General features: G+C 38.3%; 2 protein-coding genes and 1 non-coding gene across 8 annotated transcripts in view; 2 read left to right on the top strand and 1 right to left on the bottom strand.

Annotated features, from left to right (window-relative positions):
• Positions 1 to 828: 828 nt before the first annotated feature.
• Rfesd (Rieske Fe-S domain containing) lies at positions 829 to 11,105 on the bottom strand. Of its 6 annotated transcripts, none has more exons than XM_070031049.1 (6): positions 11,023 to 11,105; positions 9,307 to 9,472; positions 8,892 to 8,987; positions 3,407 to 3,600; positions 3,239 to 3,273; positions 829 to 1,098 (listed from the first exon to the last, which is right to left on the bottom strand). In XM_070031049.1, the coding sequence occupies exons 3-6, from the start codon at positions 8,894 to 8,896 to the stop codon at positions 835 to 837; spliced, it is 498 nt and encodes a 165-aa protein (XP_069887150.1). In that variant the 5' UTR covers positions 8,897 to 8,987; positions 9,307 to 9,472; positions 11,023 to 11,105; the 3' UTR covers positions 829 to 834. The 6 variants fall into 6 exon arrangements, with proteins under 6 accessions (XP_069887150.1, XP_069887151.1, XP_069887152.1 ...); XM_070031050.1 differs by having other exon boundaries at positions 9,307 to 9,437; positions 11,023 to 11,093; XM_070031051.1 differs by lacking the exon at positions 11,023 to 11,105 and adding an exon at positions 10,208 to 10,503 and having other exon boundaries at positions 9,307 to 9,437.
• A 172-nt stretch (positions 11,106 to 11,277) lies between these two features.
• The window catches only part of Skic3 (SKI3 subunit of superkiller complex), a 148,956-nt gene continuing 142,695 nt past the window's right edge, over positions 11,278 to 17,538 (top strand). Inside the window, exon 1 of the mRNA XM_070031056.1 lies at positions 11,278 to 11,299. The gene's annotated coding sequence lies outside the window, so the exon portion shown is untranslated. The remainder of the gene's footprint in view (positions 11,300 to 17,538) is intronic.
• LOC138833045 (U6 spliceosomal RNA) lies at positions 13,313 to 13,414 on the top strand. The gene has a single exon (XR_011373765.1). It is a non-coding gene; the product is annotated as a U6 spliceosomal RNA (small nuclear RNA).

Consider the following 17,538-nt stretch of genomic DNA (forward strand, 5'->3'; position numbering starts at 1 on the left):
TAAGAATCTGCCTTGGCATTTGCAGGGAAATGGATGGAGCTAGAAGGAATCATGTTGAGCGAGGTAAGCCAAGAGCAAAGAGACAAACGGTACATGGTCTCCCTGATAAGTGGATGTTAAATCCAAAATGTTAGGTGATACGACAAAATTAAGAAACAAAGAACTTACACTCATCTGGTCGAACCACTACTAAATATCTCCATGCTGCTGATCACATGTATGGTATATATGTGTACACCGTTATATGTTATAGACCGTGATAGACAATTTGCTCCAGGAAAGTTAGAATGAACTTGTGACTTTAAATGTGCATCATTATTCCACAATACTGTGAAATTTGGGAAATTGTGTAATCACTTAATCACGATTAAAAAAAAAAGAACCTCGGGGAAGGTAGGGAGGGAAGGGATGGTAGGGGGAAAACAATGGAGGGGGTAACAACGCCCAATAGGAAGTGTACTCATTACCTTATTCATGTAACTGTAACCCTCTGTACAGTATCTTTACAATAAAAATTTTGAAAAAAGAATCTGCCTTGGCTGAAAACAAAATGATGATTTTGGTGCAATCAAGATGCAAAAATAATGATATGAGTGGTAGAAAATCCTTGGATGTATCAGTGAAAGGAGTGGAAGAATGAAGCTGTGTGTCAGCCCTCTATTTGTACTTTGTACATATTAAAACTTTCCCAGGACAAAGTCAGCTATAATAAATGTGGATGTTTTTTCCTCCTATTTAACTTATTTAAACCTATCTTGGGAAAAAAATCCATCTTTATTGGTAGATTTCTAAAATATTCCTCGCATACACATTTTTCATAGCCATCTATTTTGCTCAGGAAGAACTTTTAATTACTTTGAAGTCTCCAGTGGCATAAAAATCAGAGTCACACTTAAAGGGTTCCTTAGAAAGAGTCACATAAATATTCCCATTGTCCACTGTCACTGTGTGAATCCTTTGCTTTATCCCTTTGGAGCACCATTTGGGTTTTGATGATGGATCTTTAGGGTTTATAGATTGGTATAATCCTTCTCCTGTTGCCAAAGTAATTTTGTATTTATGCCAGGGGCAAACTATACATGGTCGTCCATCGAAATCCTAGGGAAGAAAAATAACTGATTTAACAATCTTGAAATTTTAAATATTCATGGTAAATCTTAGACTTAGTATGTAACTAAGGAACAGGTCAGTGGTGTGGGTGGCATTCACCTATAATCCCCAAATTGGAAGATTATACAAATATAATCTCAGCAGTGCTGAAGCAGAAAGATCATGAATTCAAGGCCAAGAAAGACCCAGTCTCAAAAAAGAAAAGAAAAGAAAAAGCCTCCTTTAATTTCTTCCTCCCATTTACACATGATTCATTATAAAACAGAACTTAATTTGAGGACAGCCATATTATATCCCTTATGCAGTTTGCTAAAATCCAGTGAGTTGGAGCTCTATCAGAATATGACTTGCTCAGGCAAATATACCTTTCCACTGCTACCTTGCTGTTATCTATGGTAATGTCACTTCCTTGACAGAAATGGGGCAAGGCCTTCTAAAGGAATTCTCCACAGTTGCTGCGAGAACTGTAAGTTCCACATATAAATTCAAGAAGAGTTAAAAGTCATGAGTACAGATATGAAATGACAAGCAATTTGAATCCGCCTTAATGAAGTACTGCTCAAATGGTAAGGACCCTTGAATTTTCTAGCTCATGTTTCAATGTAGGTCTGTTGTTCAAACTGAGTAAGCTGGGGTGGAGCACAGCATTTTGCAAGTCTAAGAAGTCCACGCTGCTGCTATGCATTCTCTGAGCAGCAGTGCGCCCACATCACTGAACTGACTTGTGCTCCCATTGTTGTCGGCACTCATATTTGCCTGATTTAAACATGGGAGCCAGTAGTGGAACCGGGTATATATCAAGTGCAGAGAAAACCAAGTTTAGGCTTGTACTTCACACCAGTTAGAGATAAGAGAGAAAAAAGAAATTAGGCAGCTAGTGTTGGAATATAAGTAAGAAAAAAGAGAGCAATTTCCTTATTCTTCCTCAGTTAAGAATTTAAAGTGTAGTTTGTTTATACATTTAAAAAATACATATTACATTATTACATACTAACAATAAAAATTCAAATTATATAGTAAAGTAAAAGCCAAGTATTATTTTCAATTAAAAAATTAGATCTTGGATTGATAACCATGCCTTTTCAACAACAACCACAAAAATATTAGATTTAGAAGCCAGACACAGTGGCTCATGCTTGGACCACATAGTGGCCCCTGTGAAGCAAAGATCAGGAGTATCAAGGTTAAAAAACCTCCTAGGTAAAAATTCCCACAACTCCATCATCTTAATAAGTCATCCCAGCTATGAGAGAAGCAGAATGAGAAGGACTAAGGTGTAAGCCATCCCAGACATAACATCAGAGACCCTAACTAAAGCAATAAACATTATGGCCAAAGTGGCCCATCAAACACAAAGCACTGAGTTCAAACCCAACCAAAAGTAGATCTATCAGAACTACTGTTATATTACATACTTGCTTTTTTATACCAACAAACAAATACTTAAATTTTTTTTTGTAGAACTAGATTTTAAAAGTACCCAAGTGGTACTGTGCACCACTTGGGCCATGCCCAGTCCTTTTTATATCAGCATTTTTCAATGTGCTGTGCCAGGCTGACCTCAGACGTATACCTTCTACCTAGCTGAGATCAGAGACATGTACCCCTATGCCTGATGTGAAGCTAAGGCCTTGCTAACTTTTTGCCTTGAGATAAAATACATTGTTAACATCTTTCCATAACAACACAGATAAATCTACTTGTTTACTTTCATGGTTGCCTAGTATTGGACAGCATGAGTGTATTATAGCATATTTAACCAGCTTCCAAATGTTAAAACATTTGGATTCCCTTCAGTTTTTTTAATTACAAAAAATAATGCTGTGATAGACTTTTCCTTTATATAGACCAGCATTTGTGTAATTATATCTATAGAGGGTAGATACCCCACAGTGTAACACCTAGGTCAAAAGGCATGAACAATTCTCATATTTATCTGTGAAATGGTTTTCTTTATATTGTAGAGTTGTGAATAATACAATATTAACCATGATGGTAATGCCCTAAGCTGTAACATAACCCAAATACAAATTATCTCTGAATTAAAAAAATAAATAACATAATAAGAATATAAATAGGAAGCATATGAGTTTGTTGAGAATAAATTTCATTGTTTACTTGTACGTACCTCTATTTCTCCCAAATGTAAAGGTCCTCCTGAATCTGTAAAGGAATTGAATATGGCATCTATTCACTAAAAGCAAAAACAAAACCAAACAAAAACCAATCCTCACACCCAGAATTTCCATTGTGTTGCGATAAACGCAAGCTGTACAAATGAGAAGTAAAGTCTCACGGTAGCAGCGGATATCCATTGCATGATATTCTCCTTTGTGGTAGAAAATGACTACTTCTCTATCATGGACAACAGCTGTCATTCTTTCAGATCTTTTAATGTCATCTTCTCTGCCAACACAGACAGAAGAGTATTTCTCCTCTTCAGAATCTTGTTCAGAGCTTTCAAGGTCCATGCTAGTCGTAAAACAAAAACTAAAGAGTAAAAACAAAAACAAAGAAAAATATTTCAAGCCATCTTCATTAGTTTAGCTACTATACCTTAACTTACAGAGATACACGAATAGTCTTCTTGACTGATATTTTTCCTACATTTATATAAAATAAAATGTAATACTAGGTTATAATTAGTCATTACTTTATATTAGCAACTCTTCTTGCCTGCCAAAACTAGGAACAATTCCTTATTCTTTAAGGTGAGACAGATTAATGTCAATGTTTATGATTAAGCTTAAGGCATGGAGACTGAAACTGTACTACCCCTTTATTTTCTATTCAGTACTAAGTATCCTATCTGATTATTCTCTGCATTGCCTTCAGCCTTCTGTTCACCATGTCTTAGTTGGCTTGGATCCCTCACTAGAGTTGTTGATTTTATCTAGAACACATAATCAAATCACCCCTTCCTACCTCTCTCCTCTTTGGTGGTACCAGGGCTTGAACTCAGGGTCTCACACTTGGTAGACAGGCAGTGTACTATTTCACCCACTCTAGAAGCCCATTTTTCACTCGTTATTTTGAGATAAGGTCATGCTTTCTATGCCTGGGTCTCTGTCCCTGGCACACCATTGCTCTCAGCTTTCCTTATAGCTGTGATGATAGGCATTGGACACTGTACCACTGATGGAGACAGAGTATTTTTTCCCCTTCAAACAGTGCTCCTCCAGATCTCTGCTTCCCAGGTTGCTAGGATTACAGGCTTGAGCCACTGTACCTGACTCATCCAGCCAATACTTACAGGCATAACCATATAACTATTCTATCAAGAAAGAATAGGTATGAATGAACTCCTTTCCTTTGCTCACCACAAATAGAAATGGTTACTCTTTTGCCTTTTTTGGAGCACTTAAATAGATGCCTTTCTCCTCAACACATCGAATAGTATTTTCAGGTATTTTTTTTCTTTAGCTTATTTGAAAGTGAAAGCTTATTTTCAGAATATAAAAGTCACAGTCTGTTACCTCCATGTGAGAAATAAATGTCAAGACCCACCAGTTGCTAGGCTTTCAGTCACCTTTGCAACTGTTGTAAATGGAACTCACTCCACAGTGCAGAGGCTGGGAGACGGTCAACCAATTAATTAAATCCACTATATCATAGTAAGTGATACCTGAAGAAAACCTAGGCTTCTTAAGTAACTCTGACAGTCCTAAGATTTTGTTGTTCTGTAAAGAGCTGGGTCATCCTGACCTTTCTCTCTCTGTAAATTCATTCAGTCCCTATACCTCCATTCTCTTAGAATCAAATACTGATCAGTAAGGATGCTTAGAATAGAACTATTTCAATGCTTTTCCATATAATTCTGAACTTTGTATCTTGTTTTACTCTTTAATATCCTTTTGGTCAAATGTAGAAATTAAAAGGCAAGGAGGGGAATTTCTCAGTATTGATCCAGTTCTTAATTCATATCCAGTCCTTAAATCAAAATAATGATTTAATATACACTACTGTGGCAGAACATTTAGCAACCATCCTTCCAAATGCAAAGTTAGGTATACTACCAGTCTTAAAAATGGTATATGTGCGTGTTTTCAGCCCTTGACTTACTCTTTTTGTTATCTCTGCCAATTGTGGGACTTGAACTCAGGGTCTGAGTGATGTCCCTGACCCTCTCTGTGCCCAAGGCTAGTGTTCTACAATTTGAGCCTCGCACCACTTCTGATTTTTGAGTGATTAAGTGAGGATAAGAGTCTCATGGGGACTTTTCTGCCTAGGCTGGCTTCTAACCATAATCCTCAGATCCTCCTGAGTAGCTAAGATTACAGATGTAAGCAACCAGCACCTAGCTCTTTTTGTTATATGAAGACCTTGGGAAGTGTTTATATCAAACATAAGCCTTCCAAAGCAAAAGCTAACAGCCATTTTAAAAGCTGGCAAGTCTAGGTTTTATTCAGTATGTCCCTTTTCAGTTTAATTTGAACAATTTCATCATGTTATGGACTTATATTACCAGAATAGGAATCTACAGAAAGCCCCAAACTTGAGAGAGATCCAACTCTGCTTTATGCAAGATAGGGAAATGTATAATGACAAAGAAGTATGCGTATGCCCATTGTGGAGAATCAGCTGCTGTTGAAACTAAGACATTTTCTGTGAAATGCTCATACTATATGAAGTTGTTTAAATAAGGATACAGGTGGACCCATTGCAACAATGAGAAGTACAAGTCGTTATGTAGAGAAGGAACTTTACAACTTTGGTGGGGGGGGCGGGGAGGATTGGGTGGCGGGGCAGAGGGAGGATAGGAAGGGATGGGAAGGGAAAACAAAGGAGGAGGCTACAATGCTTGATAAGAAATGTACTCATTATCTTGCCCGTGTAATTGTAACCCCTCTGTACAGTATTTTCCAATTTAAAAAATTTTTTAAATGAAATACAGTTATAATTGCTTATAATGAACATATTTATCAAAGTTATAAATGACATGTCTACTTCAAATAAATATTCCAATTTTGAAAAGATAGTCCTTTATAATCTAAAAGTAGTCATACTGTCATAGTTCATAGGAAATTACATGATGCACCTTTCCTTGGCCAACAGAAACCAGTATTTTAATTCCACTTAAGACTTAGGTTAACATTTTACATATAAACACACATATCCAGCTTATTACTGCAAAGTCAATTCCCTGTGAATGAAGGGAAATTTGTTCATAAAGTATCAAGAGGCTTCAGTCCTTCTGCAAGGAAATTTCCTCATGAATTTTCTAAATATTTATTTAATCCTATATGACTGAAAACTTCTTAATGTTAGGAGGGAAAGAGCAAGGCTCTTTTGAAAGGCAAGAATCTAAAACAGAGAAATTATTGCCTAAAAATAAAAATTGGTGTTCATCATGGCAGGAAACAATAGAAAAAAATTATAGGCCACTATTTCAAAAGGGTAGTTACTCTGAGCTGAATGGAAGACAAGTATGACATGTCATCATAAGCCTGGGCTCCAAAACTGGGAGTCAGGGGTCAGGGGTGGGAGAGAGAAAAGGGCACACAAGCATGCACACTGTTAGAGAGTGGAGGAGGTTTCATTCAGTGTATAAGGGAAAACATCACACAGATGAAGTTCAGGAAGTTATAAGGATTTGTACTCTGGAGTTTGCAGGGTTAATCCCTGCTCTAATTAACCTAGTTGGACTGAGACTATAACTCAGTGGTACAGCATGTATTTATCTTGTACCAGTGTCCTAGGTTCAATACCCAGGACTAAATTTAAAATAACACATGCTGTTTTAAAAATTATTCACAATAAAACTATAATAAGGAAAGGTAAAGATTTTCTGAGTTAGCTACGGCTGTCAGAAAGCTGGAATACTCATCCCTCTAAATAGTCATTTGTTTTTGACAGGTACCCAAAGTACACAAATAGCTACATGGTTATTATTTACTTCTAAAGATGGGAGTGCATCCTTTATCAGATTTTATAACCAAATATACACAATCTGTAAAAATGCTTATATATGAAGAGACATGTGACCTGAATTAAAGGAAAATGGTTGGAGTTGGGTTATGGGTTATGGGAGTTGGGTTATAGGTTGCAACACATAACCCACAAAGGATTAAATCTATAATATATAAAGAACTTTAAAGAACAGTAAGAAGGTGTCATAAAACTGTACAAAAATGTCCACAAAACCAGAGCAAACATTTTGCAGACAAAATGTAATAGCCAGTACATAAATACAAAGCAAAACCACAAATAACATACTACTTTCCATCTACCAGATTAGCAAAAAGTTATAACAAGAAGGTCGAGCAACTGCTAGTAATGACATATATCAATGCTACTACTACAGTTTGGCATTACCAAATATGGTTCATGACCCAATAATCCCTCTTCTGGAATATACAGTTACACAAGGAAACATGTACAAGAATGATTATAACAATGAAGTCATGAAACACCTCAAAATCCAACAGTAGTAGGATACATAATTTGGTATTTATCCAATGGAATGCTATACACACACACACATATATGTGAATATGTATGCTGTCAAGAATTTTTGAAACATAAGTTAGATTTTTTTTAATATAACAAGCCCACCATGTTGGTTTATGTTTGTAATCCCAGCTGAGAATCTCTCATCCCAGCTGTGTGTGCAACATAAATAGGACTGCAGGCCAGGCTAATTTGGGCAAAAACTGGAGATGCTATTCTAAAATGGGAGAGTGCCTAAGTACAAGGCTTTGAGTTCAAGCCCCAATACCACTACCACCAAAAAAAAAAAAAGACTACAAATAAAAACATCTAAAGATGATTCAGAGTATGCTAATGTTTTTTACCTAGTGCAAAAATAGGCAAAACAAAACAATGTATTTTTCATAAATACATACTTACAGGGCATATTTATAAAGAATAAATTTCTTAGATATCTCAAAATAGTTCTTATATTTAAAATGACTCATCACTATGTAAGATGTATTCTATATTTTTCCTCCTGAACGTTAAAAGGTGGTTGAGGGTTACAATTTAATATACCCAGCACTCCTTATCATATTCTGCTTTATGTTCAGGTGACCAAATTCCAAGACAAAAAGAGGATGAAGTTGCATTTTGCATCCTCAGAGAATAAGCCTGCATATGAATCATGAAAAAATTATTTGAGAGTTTGTACTGCTTGTATCAAAACTTAGCAGTAGAGAAGAAACTAGATAGTTGTTCTTCTTTCCACAAATCTATTCACAAAACGTATTCACAAAATGTAGGAGATATAGCTTAACTCCAAAAGTTAATTAAGGTCTCCTGACAAACCAACTAAATGAAAACCAAACACAGTCCTTTCTCAAATTTCATTCTCTTTGAGCAGTCTTCACAAAGTTGGCTTCCAAGAAAAACTGCAGTGAACTTTGAAAGGACTGATAAGAAATGAACAGAAAAGCCTGGGGCTAAATGATAAAGCTTTCAGAGAATTATGATGACAGCCTTGTATTGTGCTTAGAAACACAATATCTCATCCTTCATTCCTGAATGCATAATAAATGCTACTATTCATGATATCTGAAGACTATTTATAATTAACCTGTATTATTCTTAATACTGTAAATACTGTGAATGTCACCGTCCTTTCAGATAACAATGAGTTCATGTGCTCACCTTAATTACTGTTACTTTGATGAGCTACTCAAATACTCTTACACAGTTCCTGTTTTAAATTATGTTTGAATCTTTACAAATTTTTGTTTTCTTTATATTGACATATAATATTGTATGTATTTACATGTTTTGAAATATACTATACAATAAATTTAGCTAATTAACAAATACATTACCTCATGCATTTATCATTTTGTAGTGAGAATACTTTGTATCCACTCTTAGCATAAAGAATACAATATATTATTAACTCCAGTCTTCCATGTTGTACACTAGAACCAAAATAGCAGAATCTTAATAAGAGAAAGTAGAAATTAGGCCACTTACCAAGTTTGGAAGCTAATAAAAACTTTCTTTTGAAAAATTTAGCTATTCTAATCCACAACTGTTCTCAAAAAAAAATCCTATAATTAGATTTCTAAAGGTGCTAACGGTATATAAAATGATTAATGAGCTAAATGGGTCCTTCGTCACTATTAGATAGATGCCTTGACAACACAGATACTATTTTAGCATTGGAAGGAAAAAAATACGGAACTCAATTTTCCATAAGACGTTGGAATTAACAGAGATGAGATTAAGAGTACTTACTTGTTACTATTCCTCTTGAGCAATGATTAAGGTGCTTGCTTGGTTCACAAACTATCTGAATGCTTATCTCCAGAGTGACACTCTTGCTTTTAGGTTCAACCAACAGAAATGCTTCAGTAGTTTTTGTAACTCTTTGGATGACAGCATAAGCAAAAGATAAAACTAGCTGTGACAGGAAGGAATAAACCAAAGAAAACAGGAAAGAAAAAAAAAGTACTGGAAACAGTACAATAAAAAACGTCTTGCTTCCATTTCTTGCATTTCATGTGATAAGCATCATTTTATATGGTCATATATGCACATAGCTATTGAGCCCTTGCTATCCTCTCCTAAGGATATCCTCCTTTGTTCTCACTGTGTGAATGTATAGACTGCTGTTTAATTAATCGCGTCCAAGTGTAACTGTCTTTTACTATTCATTGGGTTTACTTTATAGGCACATTCTAATGATTACAAATGAGGGATGCGCAGAAACAGTAAGACAAAGGGCGAACCAATTCAGAAATGAACCCCCTAGACACTACATTGGAAATGAATTATACAACTTGAAGGTGGAGGGAGGGTTAGAAGTGGAAAAACTGGGAGACAATGAGGGAATGGGTGACACTTCAAAAGGAAATGTACTCATTACCTGATTTATGTAACTGTTAGTCCTCTGTACATCACCTTTACAATAAAATTTTTAAAAATTAAAAAAATACAATCCATTAAAAAAACCAACTAGTTGTATATCAGTGACTACTTCTTGGGCATTTTGCATGTGTTAGTTTATTCTCATTAAAATTTGAACATTATAGAGCTAATAATACATGGGTAGCTATAACTTTCATTTAGGTAACACCTATGGAATTATCTTAAAACACCCAGGTGAACTGCAAGTAAACAATCTTGAAGTACAAACCTTTTAGCAAAGCGAAAATTTAGTATCTTTATACTGATGGGACATCCAGGTATAGGAAAAGATAGCTCTGAATTTAAATTTAGGCATGCTAATGCGCCAAGACTTGTGTACCCAAATGTTTGAAATTGAGTACTCGCCTGGTTAGTCATGTGGTCTTTCTGGAAAAGACCACCAGGCTCTGATTTGGAGGTGTGGGATCACAGGTGAGTTCCACCTGGGTTGGAGGCAAGCTGCGTAATTGTGCTTAGTTGCATAAGAAGGGCCAGTTGCAGGAGGGGCGAGGGTGGAGGAGGGCCCTCTGCACACCTCAGGAGGTTAGGGCCGGCCCGAGCTCAGGCTGTCAGTCGCCCCTAGGTCTTGCGAGCAGATAGTGTCTCTTGACCTCAAGCTGCATTTAGCCCTTGAGAGACGACGGTCTTCACTTGTTCGGCCAGGCATGGCGACCCGGGCGCAGTGCCCACTGGGATTGCTGGGGCTGCACAATCCCGGGGCAGTTGTTCTATTTTACTGGGTCTGAAAGTCAGGACAGCAGGTAGAAAAAAGCCCCGCCCGGCTCCCCTGGGGCTGCAGCCCCATTCTCGAGTTAAACCGATCAGCTAGGCTCTCTCATCCCTCCTGGGACGGGATAATCTCCCGAAGTTCACCGGGCCGGACAGCAGAGATCACCTAGGCCTCGAGAGGCCCAGGCCTTCAGCTGGGGCAGAAGCCGCTCCTGTAAGCCCCGCCCCCAGGCTAGGGCCACGCCCCCTGGTTCATAGCCCCGCCCCGAGCCCCGCCCCACATCTCTCAGTCCCACTGCGCCGACAGGAACTTACAGAGCTGAAGCCCTCGGGGTGAGTGCGTGTGGCCTGGTACAGCTTCTGCGATTTGCGACTGCCCGAGCTGATGCAGCAGCAGCCGCAGCACCTCCTCTGGGCGGGGCAACCCAGTCACGTGACCCTAGAGTCCTCGGCCCCCCCCCCCCACTCCCCACCTCCTGGGACCGCCCCGGTGGTGTGTGTGGCTGGCTGGAGACCCCACCTGACGGTGACTTCCAGCCACTGCACTCTGCCAGCATCTCCATACCACATCTCAAACGTCTGTATGGCAAATGTGAGTGGTGGCTTTTCTTCTTGCTAGGGGATTCTTGATCTCCCGATATATACATTTTAAATGTGCTCGGTCATCTCACGTTTTATCTCATGTGCAGGCGTTCATCACCACGCGTGACAGTGAAAAAGAATAGCTGGAGGGTTCATCAACTCAAGGGAATGGTTGAATTAAGATACAGGGTGGAGATAGGAAAAACTTTGTAGCCATATATTGTGTGCTGAAAAGGACCAATTCAATGATGAATATCTTTAAAAATCACAACACTTATTACCATGTGTAGACACTGTTCTTAGTGTAAATACTTTATTTCTAGACATAAAAACATTCACATATGTATGCAAATATTTTCATAAAACTAAAGAAACTTAACAGTGGTGATTTGGGGACAGATGGAGTGTTTTTACTTTCATATTTCTAAGTTTTCCCCACATTACTATATGGAAGTATTTAAGGGGAAAAAAAACCCACCACAACAAAAAGTCCTCACATATGTGTGTAGAGATGTGTCTGGGATTCTTTAAGCTTTTCTTGAAGCTAGTATGGTGATGTACACCTGTAGTCCCAGCTACTTTGGAGGCTGAGGTAGGACCCTTTTTAAAACAAAGAAAAGAAACAAGAGCAAGAGGAAGAGGAAGAGAGGAAGGAAGGAAAGGAAAGGAAAAAAGTACATCTCAGCATTCTAATGTAGTGGTTCTTAATCTTGGATAAGCCCTAGAGTCACTTGGAAGTTTTTAAAAGTTATGTCTGGGGTTGGGAATGTGCTTGCTTAACATGCATGAAGCCCTGGGTTCAATTCTTCAGTACCACATAAAACAGAAAAAGCCAGAAGTAGTGCTGTGGCTCAAGTGGTAGAGTGCTAGCCTTGAGCAAAAGGAGCTCAGGGACAGTGCACAGGCCCTGAGTTCAAGTCCCTGGACTGGCAAAAACAACAACAACAAAAAATTATGTCTGTTCTTCAAACCAATGGGAGTTCATTATGTTTTAATTACCAAGAGAGTTCACTGTGAATGAAGGTGGGACACCTCAACCTGTGTTTAATATGGTGACATAGTGTTTTCAAACCCTAGCTTTCCAAATGGACCTAGCATTGACTGGGAATATGGCTTAGTGGTAGAGTACTTGCTTTGCATGCATGAAGCCCTGGGTTCTAGTCCTCAGTACCACATAAACAGGAAATGGCTCAAGTGGTAGAGTGTTAGCCTTGAGCAAAAGAAGCTCTGAGACAGAGCCCAGGCCTTGAGTTCAAGCCTCAGGTCTGGCACACACACAAAAACATAATAGTTTCCCAATGGACCTGGGATACTGGAAACTCAAGGGTCTTGTCAATTTATCCTGGTGTGCTTTCCTCAACCTCCTGAGGATTTGGTATTACAGATAAGGTATTGTCACTTCTGGTTTATAAATATTATTTTATTTGTCAGTTGTGGGGCTAGCACTGGGACCTGGGTGCTGTCCCAAGCTTTTGTGTTCAGGGGTAGTGGTCTACCACTTTGAGCCACAGCACCACTTCTGGTTTTCTGGTGTTTCAAAAGAGGCTCACAGACTTTCCTGCTTTGGCTGGCTTTGAACTGCAACCCTCAGATCTCAGCCTCCTGAGTAGCTAGTATTACAGGTGTGAGCCACCAGCACTTGACCACATAAATACTATTTCAATAATGAGGCTTAAAATGCAAAATGCTGAGAAGCTCAGGATAATGGATTTTAGTTTCTTCTGGTTCTATAGTGTTTAGTATAAGTTTATGTGGATCAGTGATATTTTATTACATAATTTCCATTGACTATTTGCTTTATTGGCCAGAAAACAAGTGAAACATCTAGTTGATCCATCATTTAACTGAAATGATAATAAAATACTTTTATTTATTATAATTTCCTTTTTTCTGCTGGATATCCCAAAGTATTTTGTTGGCACATGGAGCATGTTAGCAAGACCTAGCTAGAGTCTACCAAAGGACTAAATAGCATTGCTATTTCTAAAGAAAGTTCTTTTACTTTGGCATAAAGGCTATATTTGTGCTGGCTTTGGGAGCACATATACTAAAATTGGACAATGCAGGATTAGCATGGCCCTTGTGTGAAGATGACATGCAAATTTATGAATTTTTCTGTATTTTAAAAGTGATGGAGGGTGAACAATACTGAGATATATTGTGTCTATGTATGAAAGTAGTATAAAGAGAGCTGTTTATAACCGTTGAAAAACAGAGGCTAGGGATAGGGAAAAGAGAAATGGAGGGGATCAATCTGATCAAAGTATAATATATGTGAAATACCATGGTGAAACCTTTTTATATAATTAATATACATTAATAAAAAAGAATATCAATATAATTTTTTCAGCCAGGCCCAAAGAAACATAGGACCCATGGTTTCCCTTATTTGCAAGAACTAGTATATGTCTGAGACAAGCAGAAATGGCCAGATAAGTTGATGTTAGGCGAAATGAACCCCAAGATAAGGACTCAAATGTTTTTTCTTTCTTGCTATTGTTTCTAACATATTTATAAAATATTTCTTTGTTGCTTTGTATGACCCTCCCCCACGGCATAACCCCTGTTTTCACTGTATTTGATGTTGGTATAATTTGTAGAGGGGAAGGGAAAAAACAAATTGTTTAAATAGGGATACAGGTGGACCCATTGCAACAATGAGATGCACAAGACGTTTTGTCAAAACATGAACTTTACAACTTTGGCACAGGGAGGGGGGGAAGACGAGGGGAGACAGGAGAGGGGTGGGGAGATGGGAAGGGATGAGAAGGGGAAACAAAGGAGGAGGCTACAATGCTTCTCACTATCTTGCCCATGTAATTGTAACCCCTCTGTACAGTATTTTCACAATAAAAAATAATTTAAAAAAGAAGAATATCAAGACAAAAGGTATATTTTAGATCCATAGGCCTCAAATTTTACTTTGAATAAATGCAATACCATGCTTCAGTAGCGTACCCCACACCCCTGCACACAGAGAACTCCCTGAAACTATACCTGTACAGTCCCGCACATCAGGTAGTAGCAATTACTCATGAAGTCCATTTTAAAGTCCTTACAGTTTAGGAATCCTACTGCTATTTCCTCCTTCCCTTCCTCTCTCCCTCCCTCCCTCCTTCCCTCTTTCCTTTCTTCCTTCCTTCCTACCTATTTCTGTAATAGAACAGTTCTAACCAGTGCAGGCATTGTCACCACTAAATACTACCTGTTGCCATCTTGGGTCAGTTTTTACTTCTCTACTTTGACCCAATTTGTTCTTTCATTCTCTCCGGGGTTTCTAACATTGGCCTACTAGTGACCCCTAGTGGTACCTGTGACATAGAGATGCCTGCTTTTTCTCTGATTTTTGAATGTTTGGTTTTGATTTCATGTATACAGACAGACAGTTTCAGCTATGTCTTCCCACATAAGGGACCTCTGCTCCAACCATAAGGCTCTTTCTAGATAGGTTTTTCAGGCATCATGTCCTTCTTCTTAAAGAAATTAACACATTACCCTCACTAGTTTGTGAGCTACTGGTTTCACTACAGGGAAATTTGAAGGGAGTTTACCAATCTGGATTTCTTACTTCTCCTAATGAGGAAAAATTCAGTAGCATTGCTCTTCTTAGGCTACTGTGGCTCAGATAATTATAAAAGTGGCTTTAAATGCCACAGATGCTATGGTTCTTAAACCTTTGTCTCCTCAGCCTATTATAGCATGTGGATGCCTGATTGACTTTTCTACCTGGGGCTCACTAACATCCCATCCACTTCTATTTCTACTTACAGTTTATTGAGTCTTGAATGGAAATGCAATGTGCAGACCTCTGCAGATGCCTCTTTAACTGTCATAAGAATTAATAGCATGGTGGCATCTCTATCAGCCTGGGTCTGTTAAGTGACTGTATGGAACAAAGACCACATGCTTTTTGCAATATGTGCTCTCTGACTTCCACCAAGCTCTAAGAGATAGAACTTAATAGTAGAAATGTAAACCACTCTGGACAGAAGTCTGGAGGGTCCTCAAAAAACTAAACAGATATTTTCCCTACTCAACCCAGTCATACCACTCCTGGGCATCTACCCTGAACATCATGAGTCAGGATATGATAAAGACACCTGCACATCCATATTCATTGTTGCACTATTCACAATAGCCAAGATCTGGAAACAGCCCAGATGCCCCACAATAGATGAATGGATCCAAGAAATTGGAAAGAATAAAATTATGGCATTTTCAGGGAAATGAGTGGAACTAGAACAAATCATGTTAAGTGAGATAAGCCAAGCTTAGAAAGACAAACGATGCATGTTCTCTCTGATACGCAAAAATTAGGTCTAGAATACACTGGAATATGATAAATTATACAGGATTCTAGATACACACCATGAGATTAAAAGAGGATACTCAGGAGAGAAACGCAAAGAAGCAATGCCTATGTGCACCTTTATATTTATATATAAAATAATACATATAAATTATATTTTTATTTATATAAAATAATACATATCAAAGTGAAAATATGGAAACAGATCTCTTTTTTTAGTTTTTGATGATTATGTCTTTTTTAATGTATAGTGTATTCACAAGTATATCTTCAGGAGGGTAGTGGGGAGGATACAGAACTTGAGGGAAAAGGGGTAAAAAAGTACAGCAGTAGAGCTCACTGGACATTGATGAAAGTGAACTATACAACCCATGGGTGGAGACAGGAGGGAGGGGCTGGGAGAGAGTGAGGGAACAGAAGACATTTCAGGAAAGGATATGTACTCATTACCTGACTCCTGTAATTGTGATCCCTCTGTACATCACAATAAAGTAAATTTTTAAAAAAGAACTTAAATTAAAAAATAACTTTTTGTTGTTTTTTTTTGGAGGCTGGGAGAGAGGGTGGTGGGATTTGAACTTATGGCTTTGTGCTTGCTAGGCAGGTGTTTCATTACTTGGGCCATGCCTCCACAAAGGCATTGAAATTTTGAGGTGGTTTAGTGTCACAATTTAGCATAGTTTCAATGGATTTCTTATCCTTGTATTGAGTATAATATTCAAAATGTACATTTTTCACTTTAGGACATGCTTACTAGCCAAGTTCCAAGATGCTAGGTACCAAGGGTCAACCTTTCAAGCAGGTCCTGGGGCTTGAACTCAGAGGCCTGATGCCATCACTAAGCTTCTTTTGCTCAAGGCTAGTGCTCTACCTCTTGAGCCATGCTTCATTGTCAGCTTTTTGATAATTTAGTGGAGATAAAGAGTCTCACATACTTTCCTTTCTGGGCAGCCTTTGAACTGTGCTCCTCAGATCCCAGCCTCTTGAGTAGCTAGGATTACAGGCGTGAACCACCAGCTCCTAGTGCAAGCAGACCTTTCAGGATAACAGTTTCAGTCAGCTTGGTGAGCTTTTCTTCATAGGGGAGCTGAGATTCTCTACTCAAAGTCTAAAGAAGGTCAACATTGTCACCTACGGAGATGGAGAAAGAAGTGCCAATTTATGAATTCCAGTAAAACTTCGAGTGCCATGTCTCTAGGGCTCAACAAAGACATTGCATGCAGGTCTCTGGAAGAAGAGTGTACTCTGTGACACTCAAAGACCTTAAAGGGTTTCTCTTTCCTTGGGATTGGGATATCACTGGCTATCTTTACTACAACTGTAATTTTTTTTTTTTTTTTTGCCAGTTCTGGGGCTTGAACTCTAGGCCTGGGCCCTGTCCTTGAGCTCCTTTTGCTCAAGGCTAGCACTCTACCACTTGAGCCACAGTGCTACTTCTGGCTTTTTTCTGAGTAGTTTATTGAAAAGTCTCATGGACTTTCCTGCCCCAGGTTGGCATGGATCTCTGATTCTGTTCTCAGCCTCCTGAGTAGCTTGGATTATATGTGTGAGCCACCTGCACTCAGCTAGTAATAATCTTAACATGGCAACTGCTACAATGTGTCTCTTGAGTCTTTCTAGTGAATCCCCAAATGTGTGGTGGTTAGGAACCCCCTGACATCTTCTCCAAATCAAATACAGCACTAAGTCTTGTGATTTCTACTTCTTAAAATGTACTTCAAATCACTGTGCTTTTTTTTCTGTTGTCACTATTTTATCGATAACATTCTCTTTTATTTGTGATAGACATTTTCTCCTTGCTGGAATTTGCAAAGAACTGAGAGATGAAAAAAAAAGAGATACAAATGTAAACTTACTTAATCCTAAACATTTCAAGTCTGCCAAACAACAAGTCCAATGGACTTGCTAACAGTCTCCTGAACTAAATTATGTGTGCAAGT

The sequence above is a fragment of the Dipodomys merriami genome, unplaced genomic scaffold (assembly GCF_024711535.1).
Source record: "Dipodomys merriami isolate MVZ:Mamm:240054 unplaced genomic scaffold, mDipMer1.0.p SCAF_20, whole genome shotgun sequence".
NCBI classification, from domain to species: domain Eukaryota; kingdom Metazoa; phylum Chordata; class Mammalia; order Rodentia; family Heteromyidae; genus Dipodomys; species Dipodomys merriami.

What these genes read in the sequence shown, in the direction of transcription:
- Rfesd (XM_070031049.1), bottom strand. An exon ending in AATGGATATCCGCTGCTACC is followed by an intron (nt 3,274 to 3,406) that starts GTGAGACTTTAC and finishes ATTCCTTTACAG; the next exon opens with ATTCAGGAGGACCTTTACAT. An exon ending in TACATTTGGGAGAAATAGAG is followed by an intron (nt 1,099 to 3,238) that starts GTACGTACAAGT and finishes TTTCTTCCCTAG; the next exon opens with GATTTCGATGGACGACCATG.